This window comes from Sminthopsis crassicaudata, chromosome 1 (assembly GCF_048593235.1).
Source record: "Sminthopsis crassicaudata isolate SCR6 chromosome 1, ASM4859323v1, whole genome shotgun sequence".
Lineage (NCBI taxonomy): Eukaryota > Metazoa > Chordata > Mammalia > Dasyuromorphia > Dasyuridae > Sminthopsis > Sminthopsis crassicaudata.
In genome coordinates, this window is record NC_133617.1 from 703,578,982 (window position 1) to 703,593,689 (window position 14,708).

At 41.7% G+C, this 14,708-nt stretch overlaps 1 protein-coding gene across 2 annotated transcripts in view; it reads left to right on the top strand.

Annotated features, from left to right (window-relative positions):
* Window positions 1–1,915: 1,915 nt before the first annotated feature.
* Window positions 1,916–14,708, top strand: part of TAMM41 (TAM41 mitochondrial translocator assembly and maintenance homolog) — a 31,566-nt gene continuing 18,773 nt past the window's right edge. For both annotated transcript variants that reach the window (XR_012484968.1, XM_074283893.1), the window contains exons 1-3: window positions 1,916–2,155; window positions 2,709–2,891; window positions 8,148–8,240. Coding sequence is in view for 1 of the 2 variants with exons in the window: in XM_074283893.1 (XP_074139994.1) it covers window positions 2,027–2,155; window positions 2,709–2,891; window positions 8,148–8,240 (405 nt within the window). In the remaining variant the exon portion in view is untranslated. The remainder of the gene's footprint in view (window positions 2,156–2,708; window positions 2,892–8,147; window positions 8,241–14,708) is intronic.

Below are 14,708 nucleotides of genomic sequence, written 5' to 3' on the forward strand. Positions count from 1 at the left end.
GTATATGTATGTGTGTATATATATATATATGCTTACATAATTATGTAATGTATGACTGTATTCATGCAATATATACCTATATATAAATATATATAATACATAAAATGTTTTACAAATCTTAAAGCATTATATAAATATTAGCTATTATAATTGCACAAATAGTAAATTACATTACGTATTAAGCACTCTTTTACTCCCCTCCTTTGGGGAGATCTAGCTTTAAGCCAAAATCTAAAGTTTAAAGACTTTGTCCTCAAGCCAGGTACTTTTCCCTTGAGAAGGCAGGCTACTGTAATGCCCAGGTTTAGAGCTGAGAAAGGGCTTCTTAATGGCAATGAAAGGGGAACAAAATACTACCATGCCTCAAGAAGCACTGGACTGCTGAGTTAACTGCAAACAAACTTGTTTAATGTAGCATTGATCAAAGGAGTTCCTACCGTTGGTGAGGAAGGAGTGAAGTCCAGAAGGTTGGGTTTTTAACTGGGAGGGACACTTTGGGGGAAAGGAGGGAGCCAGTCCTGTGACCTTCCCCAAAGTCTGGCACAGGAAGCCCAGGCCTTTTGCAAGAGGTTTTTCAACTCTTCTCCTACCCCCTATCCCTAGTACCACCATTTTCCTTTGGTCCCAAAGAGATTTCACTTTTGTCTCCTTGTTTTAATGTAAAGTTGCCAGAAGTTCCCATATGTGTGTGTATACATATATGTGCATATGCATAAAATGTAAAAGAATCAATTAGTGAGTCAAGAAGCACTCATTAAAACTCCTAAAGGGGTCAAGCCCTCTCAATGCTAGGTGCTGAGAGACACAGTCCTTGCTCACTCTCAACTTTTATTCTTGAATAATTATCATTTGGATAGGTTTGCAAAGTGCTTTACAAAATTAAAAATAGTATTTATTTGTTATTAATTTTCAGTACATTGAATTTTATTTTTAAAACTATTTCAATTAGTTAATATATACAATATGGTATAATTGGAGTTAACCATCAAATAATTTAATTAATTAAATTAGTGAGCTCATTTTATTCCCACATCCACTCTGGAAGATGGGTACTTTTATTTATCCCCATTTTACGGATGAGAAAAATAAGGCAGACAGAGGGTAAATGAAGTAACTTGTCCCACGTCACACGCAAGTTATGTTGGGTTTGAATTTATATAATTTTTAAAGTACATAGAACTGTCTCCAGCAGTTCTATGTACTTTAAAAACTATATTTATAAATATAATTTTCTTCCATAAATATAAATTTCTTCCATTGGAGCAAAACCCATGGGGAGGGTGGGGAAATGGAAGTCCATTAGATATAAAACTTTGGAAAATAGACAATCACTGGTGAACTCATGGCATATTAAAAAGAAAATCTTAATAGCAACATATGCTAATTTATTGTTTAATTTTTAATGTGTATATTTTAATTTAGTGAATATTTACAAGAAATTGTAAGTTTCACCTCCACTATACTACAAAAAAGGAAACTATCCCCATTTTACAGATGAGAAAAATAAGGCAAACCATTTAAAGGAAATGGTTTGTCCCGACATCCACAACTAATGTTCGTGGTCCATTTATAAGTGTACTTATTTGATGTATTGTGCTTATTTTTAATGAGTTTGTTGCTGATCGGTCCCACTCTTTGTTCTCCTATATGGGGGGTTTCCTTGATTTTCCTTCTCCAGCCCATTTTACAGACCAAGAAACTAAGGCAAAGAAAGTGACGTGATTCGCTGAGGTGAGGTCGTATATGAACCGAGGACCTCCAGGACCCGTGCTCTCCCCACCGCGCCACCAAGCGGGAGAGAAAGGGAAGGGAGCGGGGTGAAGGGCCCGCGCCGACAAGATCCTCCGGCCGCCAGGTGGCGGGGCAGGCCGAGGCTGCTTCTCTTCTCGGCCGCCGCCCCTCTCTCTGTCTCCCCGCCCCACTGCTGGCGGAGGAAGCCAGCCCCGCGCCTGCTCAGTGGGCGCACGTTTTCGTCTCCAGCCGGTCCCGGCCGCGGCTCCGGCCGCCCGCCAGTTCGCCCCATGCCATGTCGCCCCAGTCTGTCTCGGCGGTGACGTTCCGCCGGATCCTGGCGAACTTCCCCGAGAACCTGAGCCTGGCCTTCGCCTACGGCTCCGGGGTGTACCGCCAGGCGGGTCCCAACGGTGGTCGCGAGGTGAGCCGCACCGGCCCTGCCCCGCTGGGAGGACTCGGCGCGCGCCCTCCTGCTCCGAGCGAGGCTGGGGGAGCGGCCCTGCCAGCCCCGCTCCGCGCTCACGTGCGCCTGCCCCACGCTCCGGGGGGTCCTGGGCCGTCCGATCCCCCCCAGGGTCCCCCGCGGCCGAGGCGCGCGCTCCTCCCCGGGGTCCCAGCAAATACAGCCCCCTTAGGAGTAAAGGAACACGTTGGTTGTGCTGGGGGCGGGGGCGCCGGGGGAGTGAGGACCCTGCCCGCCTCAGCCTCCGAGGGGAACTTCCCTTATGGCCTTGGAAGGAAGGGGAACCCCCAGTATTACAAAATAGGTCGTCCTTACAAATGAGGAAGTCGGCCGTGGAGTGAAGGTGGCGCCTCCAAAGCCGCGAGACAGTGTCCCCGGCAGGATTTGAATCCAGGGCACGCTTCGGGTCCCTGGCAGGATTTGAATCCAGGGCCGCCCGAGCCCGCGAGGGTCTAGGACACCCCCGACCATGCTCATGTTTAACGCGCGCCCCTTCTTTCTCCTCCAACAGAACGTCATGCTGGACTTTGTGTTCACAGTAGATGACCCCGTAACGTGGCATTCAAAGAATTTGCAAAAAAACCGCCATCACTATTCATTCTTAAGATTTTTTGGCCCAAAAATTATCGCTAAAGTCCAGAATAACTATGGAGCGGGAATCTACTACAACACCATGATAAGGTGTGCTGACAAGGTGAGTGCCCCGGGCGCCCCTGCTGGGAGCTCTGGCTATCGGCCAATTCATCATAAAGTCTGAAATTGATCCTAGGCTCCGGTTGCGGTTTGGCCTGACTGAGGGCAGGGACTGCTTTGTCCTCCTGCCAGACTGAGAAGGTAATTGAAAGAAACAAAGCCTTTGTCTTCAGGACAAATCCGTCTTCCTTCTTCTTTGCAGGTGGGCTGGACAGCACCCAGGTCCCCGCAAAGCCAGAGGAGGCCTGCCTGGGCCTTTGCTATGTCAATGACCAATCCTGTGAGCAGAGGCAGCTGCGCTCTAGGACAGCTTGTGAGAGGAGGGGATTGAGCCCTAAGTAAGAGCGCCTCTGCTGGTGGCGGCCAACTGGAACAGAGAGTTAGCACCAGCGGGCCCCTGATCCAACCCCTTGTTATAAGCGATGAGGAAACCTAGACACAGAAAGGGGGTCCCATCGAGAGTAGATACAGAAGCAGAATTCGAACCCAGACCCTTTCTCAACCTAGCTCTCTTCTTTTTGCCACATTGCACTGATCGTCTCCCATGTGTAGGTGGCAAGTGTAAGGCTTGTGGTTAAGACAGAGGAAGCCTCAGTACTGTCCTTTCAGGAAAGTGGGTGTCCCCGGGGGAGCCAGGACACACCTAAACCAAGCCGGACAGACAGGAGCCAGTGGGAGCACAGGATGCAAGGGGTCAAGGGCACAGCAGCACATCTTTCAGTCGTAGCTGACGTTGACAGAGTGCTTTAAGATTTTCAGAACGTTTTGGACTTTTATTTCATTTGAACCCTGGGAAGATGCAGGTGTTACAAATATCCCCATTTTACAGAAGAGGAAGTTGAAGTGCAGAGTCATAAGGTGATGTTAGAAGTAGGATACCAAGGACTGAATGAATGAAAAGGCATTTTTTAAATGTTTGCTGTTCGTAAAACACAGGAGATAGAAAAGCAAAGCAGTCCTTCTGCCCTCGTGGAGCTCAGGCTCTAACAGGAGAGACAGAAGGTCTGCCTCAGACAGACAGCTGGAGCTGCAAGTCAGGGCTCTTTCACACTTGGCATCCTGCATTAAATTGAACTATTCACATAGAATACACTTCAGGGACTAAGAGGCCTCAAGATTGAGAAATTAGACCAAGATTTCAGCAGAGAGAGACTGGAATTCTTAGGGGTCTTTTTGACAATTGGAACATAAGGTGAACAAAAATGAGAAAAGAGCTGGGTACAAAGCCATCTGTTTGGCTTCAGAGCTTTTATAACGTTTTATAGAGGGACTCACTAGAGATAAAGTTCTTTTCTCTTAACTGTGAGGCAAGTATGATCTCCATTCTACACGTGAGAGGACTAGGCCTGAGAAGGTTAAATAATTTTTGCCCATTGCTGCACAGCTAAGCAGCAGAACTGTGACTGGAGGCCAGGATTTTCTAATCTAAAGCAGTGGTCCTCAAACTTTTTAAATAGAGGCCAGTTCACTGCCCCTCAGACTGTGGGAGGGCCGGACTCTAGTAAAAACAAAAGCTCACACTCTGTGTCTGCCCCTGAGCCTATGTGCCATAACCCAGCGGGCCACATAAATGTCCTCAGCGGGCGCATCTGGCCCACGGGCTGCAGTTTGAGAACCCCTGATCTAAATCCAGGATTTTGTATATTTTTTCTCCTGCCTCAAGTCTGCCTTCAAAGGCAGGAATCCTTACAGGGAAAGTGAAGAGGTTTGGTAGTCAGTGAAAGCAGAGTAGTCCCTGCTGAGCAAAGGCCACCACTAACGATATGAGAAGTAGTTCATCAGTGGGATTAAATGACTGCAGATAAATTAAATTCTAAAAGTCACTTCAGTGTAAAGAAATATTCTTGGTGTCTGCTGTTCCTCTTCGCCATCAGAATTTATTTTAAAAGTCCTTATTTGTTAGTCAACTTGTAACTATTAAAATGTATCTATAATAGTAAGACTTTAAGAACTGGGAGGCAGCTTAGAGATCATTTCATCCAGTGCCATAATTTTACAGATAAGAACCTTGTTTGAAGGGCATGCCCAAGGCTATGGAACTGCTTAATGGGAGAGACACAAGCAGCACCCAGATCGTAGGGCTCTCAACTTGAGATTCTTCCTTCTGCACCACCAGCTTGTTTGGAGGTGGGAGGATTGGGCTCAGCATTGTCAGGTCCTTTCTGGGTTTTTACAGATTGCCCTAAGTCTGTGATTTGAAAGAGAAATTGTGCGTTTTCAAAATGAAGAGGTCAGGTTCAATTTAGAAGATGACAAATAAGACTTTACAATTCCTTGGAAACAGCAGAAGCCAGTGGGAGGGCACTAAACCTGACTCAACTTCCAGCTCTCCTTTTGCTTCTGAGACCATGGACAAGCCCCTTTACCTCGTGGGCCTCAGCTCCCTCCTCTGTTAGGTGACGTCCTAAGCCCCTTGTATCTCTAGTCATCAATGTAGCTGCCATCTTGGTCAGAAGTGACTCCCACATAGCACTTCACCATCGCATAACAGTTGCCAACAGTTATGTCTGATTACTCTTGGTTTCTCATTATTTCCAGTGACCCATTGCAGGAGCCCTTCATTTACAGATCCCTTTAGCATTCCAGGATAATACTATAGAAGCCACTGAGTCACAGTAGTTAAACCAATGGTGGTTTCACAAGTGTCTCCAGCCTTACACCCTTGCAGAAAGCAATCATACCTCTATTTCCTGGTGATTTCCAGCACTAAGCAGAGACTGCTCTAGGTTGGCTTTCTGTAAATCCAGCAAGGCCATTCCCCTATCACCTCTCCTGCACTTCCCAGTGTCTGCTGTCTGCTTCTCCCACCATTGCTTAATATTGACAAGAAGCTAGGATGGTAAGGGGCCCACAGCCTGACCTGTGCTGAAGCCTGCACTGCTCTTTCTCTCACTCCCAAGGGGCTCCCTGGTTCCTGCTGCCCTTTAAGATTCCATGTTTCAGGGACACAAGCACTGGATTAGATCCAACCTTATCTATCTGTCGTTTCTCTTCTTTGGATCTCATTTTTTTCATCTGTAACATGAGTAGTTTTGATTAGATATTTTCAGTCTTGTGTTAAGTACTCCTCAGAATCATGTTTTTAAATACATAGAATTACAAAGAAAAACAATTATTAACATGGAGTTCACGGACCCCAGGTTGAGTGCCTAGACTAGAATGATCCACGTTTCCTTCCTGCTCTAAATCCTCAGATATGAGAAATGAGTATGTGTGTGTGTGTGTGTGTGTGTGTGTGTGTGTGTGTGTGTGCACGTGCCAATACAGATAAAGAATGAATCTATGATTTTGTTGGTATGCAGTCTCCTGTGTGAGGAAACTCCTACCAAAGTGAGCTGGCCTTTGCCAGAGGCCAGAAGTCTCGGAGATAAAGTGACAGGGTTTCATCACCAGTGTGTATTAGAGACAGAATTGGAACTCTCCGTTTTCCTGGCTTTGAATCTCCTCTTTCCGTTACATCAAAATGTCATGTGTCCAATTCTGGCTCCATCAATATCTTAATAGAAATTATTTTTGTATCTCCAGTATAGACCAGAGATAGTCTTGAAAAGCCAGCTTTCCAGTAGTTTTCGTATTTAGAAATTTATGAAAACATGAATACAATTTCAAAAATAAAAGTACATATTTTATGATCAACATAAACTATGGGCCAATCACATTATCTCCAGACCTTGGTTTTCTCATCTATAAAAGGGGGACACATGCTATGTGTCTCCCACATGGAACCAAAGAAGAAAGCTCTATATAAACTAGTTTATGATATGGTCTCTGAGCCTGTACTTTGACCATTTCCCTGTGTCCTTGGAACAGAGTGCTAAAAATGCCCTCAATCCGGCTGCTCCTTATGTTGGATATGCTGCTTTTATTCACTTCCACTACTCAATGGGTTAAAGAAGGTCCCTCCCTTAGATTGTGTTTCTCAGAATGTCATCTTCCCTTTTAGCCTTCCCCACTCCATGCCTGCCTGCCCACTGACCCAATACCCAATGAAGTATCCCACTCAACTAATCATTGAGAATGTAAGAATATCAGTGTGTCATTTGTCTCCAGTGTCAGTAAGCATGTGAGGAAGCTCATGACACACAAGAAGCCTCATTTTCCTCTGTGACTTTTGCATTTCAACCTCTATACTCGACTAGTGCCATTCTTTGTTAGTATCTCCACTGTCCCCCATTGGAGGTAGTAGAATCCTCTCTTAGTTAGGGTTCTCTCCCCAGACAAGTAGTCTCATTTGGGTTCTCCAGTGTCCAAATCTTTACAAACTAGCACCTCTCACTTCACGTGTACAGTAGGCTTATAATCATATTTATATAGACTTTAAAGTATATGAAACACTTTCCCCATAATAACTTGTCAGATGATTTCTGTCTATGACATAAAAGGGAAATCAATATTTGGGAAAAGGGCAATTAAAAGCTTATTTCTACTTTGTTGATGATTTATTTTCAAAGTATATATGCACAGAAAGCCTGTTTGTTTTCTTAATTAACATTATCTTCAACTTCCCTTTAATTTGAAAATATTTTCAGATAACAAACCCTAAAGAATACATCCATGTTTATATTCCTAGTACATATAATAATGAACCAGAAGAAATAGACTTCCTAATCAGAGGCGTGTGGCTATATTTTGGACTTAGGAAACCCAAGAAGAATGTTTTGGGTTATGAAGGTATAAGAATGCAACATGACAGTCTCTGAATATTTTTGGCTGAAAATAGGATTATATAAACTAGGAAGAATTACAGCCAGGGTTTATGCTCATTATCATTAAAATGAAGTTGGCCACAATTACCAGATGTTTTAGCATTGATAAAGGGAAAAGTTCATTCATTAGAAAAGTATTTAAAAATTCAGGGGTTTTGCAGAATATCTTTGAAAGTTTTAATGCATTGAGAATTGCTGTTGGCCACGCTTTGTAATCTGCGCTATCTGGCCTGAGCTATAAGACCATGTTCTAGGTCCAGCTTCATGACCCTCAGCAAATCACTGAATCTCCTTGGGCTTCCATGCCCACCGATCTAAAAAGTCTGATTGATTTGAGATTGGACTAGATCACCCACAAGCTCTAAGTAAACCAGCAGATGCTCCCAAAGGCTGCTCCTTTTACTGCTGATGCCTTCTGAGATGATTAGAATGAAGTCAGGCCTTATCTTGAAGAGTCACTTTGAGGGACCCAGGAAACTAACATGGATTCAATTTGTGCATTTTGTGTTTGAACAGGCTAATGGTATGTGTTGTTCTTTTTCCTCCTGCAGCTTATCAAATATGGAGTCATTAGCACTGAAATGCTAATTAAGGATTTGATTAATTGGAATACCTTATATGTTGCTGGACGCCTACAAAAGCCGGTGAGTGACTAAGCCGCTTTCTCCTGAAACATTAGCATTAGTTAATATAAATATAATTAGTAAATATAATATAGTTAGTATAAAACTTAGCAGTGAGATCCAGGTGACCCACCTAGCTTTGTCACACCTTTGTAAGTATTCTCTATTGGTTGAGAAAGGTGGGCTCTGTAATCAGTTCAGCAACCAATTCACAAAATATTTGTTAAGCATCAGCTTTGTGCCAGGCACTGCTAATTTCTGGAGATGAGTATACAAAAGAAGATTCCCTGCTCTTAGCATTTATTTATATGCTCACTTCGGTCCATCCTCTTCCCACCAGAATGTAGTTGCCAGAAAACCTGTTCCTCTGGGAGCACTGCATCACAAAGGGAGAAGGAGGGATGTATCGTCTCCTGAGATCATTTTGTTTCTTTTTGTCTCTATATCCTCGGTACTCAGCACTGACCATGACATAACAGGCACTTGGTAACTGCTTGTTGGATTGGATTAGATTGGATGTAAGGGACAGTGGCAGGGTTGTTATGGATGGTAAGCAAAGAAATAGGATAAAAGCTATAGGATGTTTTAAAGGCTAAGGAGAAAATATGGAGCTTGTGAAAATGGAAGGGACAGAAGACATTCCAAATGGTTAGGGGCCCTGACTTGGAAAACTGTTGTAATGCTGCTATAGTCCCCTGTCTGCCCTATGTATTCCATGAAAATGGCACACCTCTATCTCAGGGAAATCAGCAGATTTGCCACTGTAACTTATTGTTTGTGTCAATGGTTTCTATCATTTAGGTTCAATAACTTGTAAAGCACATTTAGGACTGAATAACAAGGATAGCCATGACTGATGAAGCAAGAAGGCCCCCCCTCCCCCGGGGAGGAGCTCCAACCACACAACTGCTGGTAGAGCAGGTGTAGCTGGGCTTCCTGGCACCCCTTGGGAGGCTCCCAGAGTGGAGGAGGTGGAGAAGACTGAGAAATTGACTGTATTTCAACTATTAGTGAGTGACCTGGGTTTTTTTCTCCTGTCTTCCTATGTGATGTAGTGCCCCCACGGGAACATTCATGAGCTTATTTGATATCTCTTGTGTTCTCCTGGATATCTCCTATGATCCTGTCTGGCCTGTGCTTCTCTCCAGTCACATCATAGGATCCATCCAAGAAGGGGCCTGAGCATTGACAATGTGTCCTACCTGAAGTTGCATATTCAATTCCACGGTTAAGCCCAGTTTCCAATTATTTTGGAAGATTGATCAGTAAGAGACATCTTCCTGTTACAAGCTCTTTGACGCATACATTAAAAATATAAATCCAAACTAGTAAAAGCAGCTAGTTTTTAGTAATAAAAATGAAGTGTAAAAGTAAGTATTCTGTCTTTTGAACGGAATTTATCTCTTTTCAAAGAAGAAAAGGATAGTAAGCAATCTCAAAAGTGTAGAAAAATAGCTGAGTCTCTGAATATGAGTTCTGTCCCTAGGTGGCGGTAGATGGGGCTCCAGCCAGCTGGCATCCTCCACCCAGAAGTGATTGACACCCTCCCACTCTGTCCTAGTGGAAGTAAAACCTGCTGAGGGCATGGCTGGTCGTGAAAGCAGAGGCTTGCTTGCAGTTCTTTGCCTCTGAAAGGAGGAGATTAAATTCGGTTGTTTTGGCGAACATGATTTCGCTCTCTTCAGGAGATTTTTGAGTTAGAGCCTGTTGAATAGTTAGGAGGGTTGGTAGCTTTTGAAAATGTAAAAAATAAAAAGGCATGTTTGGAGATCTGGTTGGACAGAATCAGATGTTTTCAAAAAAGAAAATTTGAATTGGATTTTGTTGCTTAAAACACCTTTTGTTCTTTGACTAGTTTCAAAGACAATTTTAACTTTTGCTTGGTCTTTCTTTGGCAAAGGTTCCTTATACTACCCTGAAATTTCTCTGCCTCCTCAGCTTTTTGTCAAGCAAAACTATATAAGCAAATTTAAATATTCAAAAAGATGTGTTGAATCTTTTTGTAAATCAATCCTTTACTAATGTGAAGAGTCCTCACCTAATTTGTCTGGTTTTTAAGTTTACTAAGGGAATTTCCATAATAGGAAATTCCCCTCCCCCTCCCAGATAATTTTCTTTGATGGATTAGGCTTCACTCAATTGTGATAAAAGAATTTTTTTTCAAGAACTATATATTTCATAGAATCAAAATTTGGGGGCTACAGAGAAGACTTTAGAAATCAACTAGTCTAATTATTCTAAGATACAGAGAAATAAAGGAGCATTGCCATTGAAGACTCCAACCCAGTCAACTTCACTCATTCCAGTTGTGTATCTCTGGAGTTCTCTTTTCCTTCTTTTACCTGATGCTATGTAGTTTTGGGGATTTTCCTTATTTAGGTAGAAAAGTCTCAGTAATAACTTTGGAGAGCACTAGCCCCAAGAATGGTAACAGATAGAAAGTGAAGGGACCAGGACTCTGGGTCCTGGTTCTGCCCCCATCCAACAATGGGACCTTAACCAAGTTACTTCTTTTCTCTCTTCCTCAAGTATTCCCATCTTTGAAATGAGAATATTGAGCAAGTGATCTCTGAGATCCCATCTAGTCCTAAAATTTTCCCTTACCTAAAGCTTTCCAGCCTTCACAGTGGGAATCTTCAGCAATTTTGCTCTTGGTCTAAATGGAAACGTCCTAAGCACTAAAATTGTTTGCTTAGTGGTTAAGGACTAGAACAGTCACTGGGGCTAGGGCTTCAGTGGTCTCAGTGTTGACAGCGTTTTTGCTCTTTGAGTTGAGCTCTTCAGGTAACAAAATTGAAGTGGAAACCACACGTGGATTTTCCCTTTTCCTGTATTCAAACATGCACACCCATCTTAGTTCCTTTTTTAAAAATAGCTCCAAGCATAGTAGTCCCACCTTCTCTCAAAGATTTGCTTTATGGCACTAGGGCTAACATTACCCAGGCAGTTCAGGTCAGGACATCTCTGGTGAGATACAAACAGCTATTCACAAATAGGAGCAAGTAGGGTTTTTCCCAGGCCTCTTGGGCATCGCCTCAAGAGGTCACTGGCTTTTCACTCTGAACACCACACAGCTGTGTTTGGAAGCCAAGTTTCTATTTCACCTAACATTGAAAAACTAGATCAACATAATGGCAGAGTCGTCTAAATTTGGCTCCTTAAGTACAGAGACTTTATTTTTCACAATCTTAGCCTATAAAAACATTTATAATTACCCCAATTCAAAAAAAAAAAAAAAAAAAAAAAAAAAAAACTTAGAGAACAAACTGATGGATTGTTGAATATCAACCAAAAAAAAAAATTTGTCTTCCCAAAAGTGCTACTTCATTTTGTTTATCTCAGGTTAACAAACTATCTCAGTGTCATTGAATTTGTAGAGGAAGCAAGCAAAAGAGAAATCAAGAAAGATAACATGCTTTGGTGAGAAATTAACAGGATTACAAATCCAGGGTCTGAGTTCTAGGATCTTCCTACCAGCCATGAGCTGTGTAGCTTAGGGCCAGCTTCCCCAGCACTGGATTCAAATGGGGCTCATCTGTAAGGTAAAGGGGTTAGGTTTTACCTATAAGGAACCCTCCAGCTCTAACTCTGTGAACCTGAACCTGATTTGGAAACAGGCTGTTATTCTGACTTTTCCAACTGATTCATGTGTCCTTAGGCAAATGGCACTTTGAGTCTGTGACTTGGTTTTGCTATTTGTTTAATGGTTGCTTTTAAATCCTTGTAATTGCATAAGTATCTATTAAAATTGTTTCATTGTGGCCTGGAGGTGACAGCATTTTTGCCAAGAAAACACAAGTTCTGGCAGGCCCCATTAAATTGGGAAAGCTTGAACATGAGCCTGGCAGTTGACTCTAGCTTGTGTCAGAGTCTCAGTTCAGCTAAAAGTTTAGAGAAGTTCTTCATAAGAAGGTCATCCTCCTTTGAGTTGAATTTTTTCAAACATACTAACTCCTGTAAACTATTTCTTAAGATATTGAGAGAAGTTGTAATTTAAATTAATGAAGGGAGCAGTGAAATCCCAAGTTCCCAAAGTTTGAAGTAATTACATGAAAGGCACAAAGAAAGGGCAAGGTAATATCATGATAATAATTGCTAACATATCAACTTTAAGGTTTATAAAGCACTTTACAAAATATTCTCACAACTTTAGGAGATAACTGTGTTATCATCATTTCATTCTGTGAGGAAATTGAGGCAGGCAGAGGTTAGGTTACTTGCCTAGGTCACACAGTTGTTTGAGTCAGAATTGGAACTCCAGATCCAGCATTATCCTCTCTACCAATTACCAATAGTTTATGATTGTGAAAGAATTTTTTTCTTTTCAAAAAAAATTTATAGACACATTTAAATTAAATTTTGTATCTGTGTTTTCTGCCTTCCCGTGTGAGACAAGTTCAAATAAAGTGAAGCTTTCTCCCCCATCCTTTCCTTTTTATTTATGTGGTCTTTTGCTTTTATAACCTCTTATGAAATTATAAATCCTATCCTCCCAACTCCAGTCCCTTCCTATTTTCTTCCCCCCTCAAAAACTTTTATCTCATTTCATTTCCTCTTTGATCCTTGTTGGCATTAAGGTTCTGAGTTAACTTTTGTTGCTTCTTCCTTATTAAAGTATAAACACTCCATCCTTATGTAGTCCCTTCTAATCTTGAAAACATTTTTTGGCCATTGTCTGAACTCCTTTGTTCACATTTCAAAGGTTTTACTCAGCTCTGATCTTTTATCAGAAATGTTAAAAATATATATATTGTAAGGTCCATATTCCCCTATAGGATTATTTTCACTTTTGCCCAGTAAGTTCTTCTTGGTGTAAGCCTATCTTTTGCCTTTTGAAATAGCTTATTCCAAGATCACCATTCCTTTTTTAGGGGTAGCTGCTAAATCCGTGTAATCCTAACTGGCTTGCCAGTATTTTAACTCATTCTAGCTGATCGCTGTATTTTTTATTTGATCTGAAAGGTCTGAATTTTGGCTATAACTTTCTGGGAGTTTTGTTTTGTGGTTTTTTTTTAAGTAGATGATTAAGGAATTGTTTCTATTCTACTTGCCCTCCTCTTCTGAAAGATCCTAGAAAGTTTTATTTTATGATTTCTTTAATCAAATCTAGATTTTTTTTTGTTGTTGTTGGCTTTTTGTTTTGTTTTGGCTCTCTGGTAGTCCAGTGTTTCTTAAATTGTCTATGTTTTCCATGTCAATCCAATATAAAGCACCTTATATTTTTTTCAATGTTGAAAAGTGAAAATCATTCTCATTAACATTGATATTAGGATCTTGTCTAATGATAGGATTGATCTATTGACCTTGAGTGGGGGGAATTTGACATCTTATCACAATCTTGGTCAGTTAATTGATTTTTCTTTACGGTAGCATTGGCAATCTTTAGCTTCAAAATGGAAAGTGTTTTTTTTAGAAAAATTAATTCAGTAAAAATTTTTAAATTGCTACTATATGCCATGCTAAATGCTGAGGATACAAAAAGATAGTCCTTGCCCTCAAGGAGTTTATAATCTAACAGAGGAGACTAGAAGCAAATAAACATATGCAAAGCAAGCTGTGTACTGGATAAAAAGGAAATAATTAACCGAAGAAAGGCACTGGAGTTAAGAGGGGTTGAGGAAAGCTTTCTGTAGAAGGTGAGATTTTTGTTGGGACTTAAAGGAAGAAGTGGGAACAGAGGAGGGAGAGCATTCCAGGCATGAGAATCAGCCGAGAGAATGCCTGGAGCCAGGGGATGGAGTGCCATTTATGAAGACAGCTTGTGGAAGAGGCTCCTCTCACTGAATGGAAAGAGTACATGTTGGGGTGTAAGAAGACAAAAAAGGCAAGAAAGGCTGGTCATGAAAGGCTTTCAAGGCTCATCAGAGCATTTTGTATTTGCAGTTACAGACAATAAGGAATTATTGGAGTTTATTGAGTGGGGAGATAACATGGAGGAGATATTTTGGAAAAATCACTTTGGTGGTTGAATGGAGGATGGATTGGAATGAGTAGAGTTGAGCCAGGCAGACCTGCCAGCAGACTACTGCAATAATCCAGGTGTAAGGTGATAAGGGCCTACATAAGAGTGGGGTTGGCGTCAGAGGAGAGAAGGGGATGATGCTGCGAAGGTGAAATTGACAGATTTTGGCAGTAGATTAGACATAGAAATTGAGAAATTGTGAGATAACTGGAGTCACTCCTAAATTGTGAATCCACAGGACTGGGATGATGGTGTTGCCCTCTGTAATAATAGAGGAGATAGGAAGGGTAGAGGGTTTATTGGAAGAGATAATGAATACAGTTTTGGACACATTGAGTTTAAGATGGACATCCTGTTTGAGATATTTGAAGGGCAGTTGGAAATTGGAGATTGGAGGTCAACAAAGAGATGGAGCAGGGAAGGCATATCTGGGAATCATTAGCATGGAGATGATTATTAAATCTATAGGAGCCAATGAGATCACCAAGGAAAGTAGTAGAGAGGGAGAAGAAAAGGGAATCCAGGAC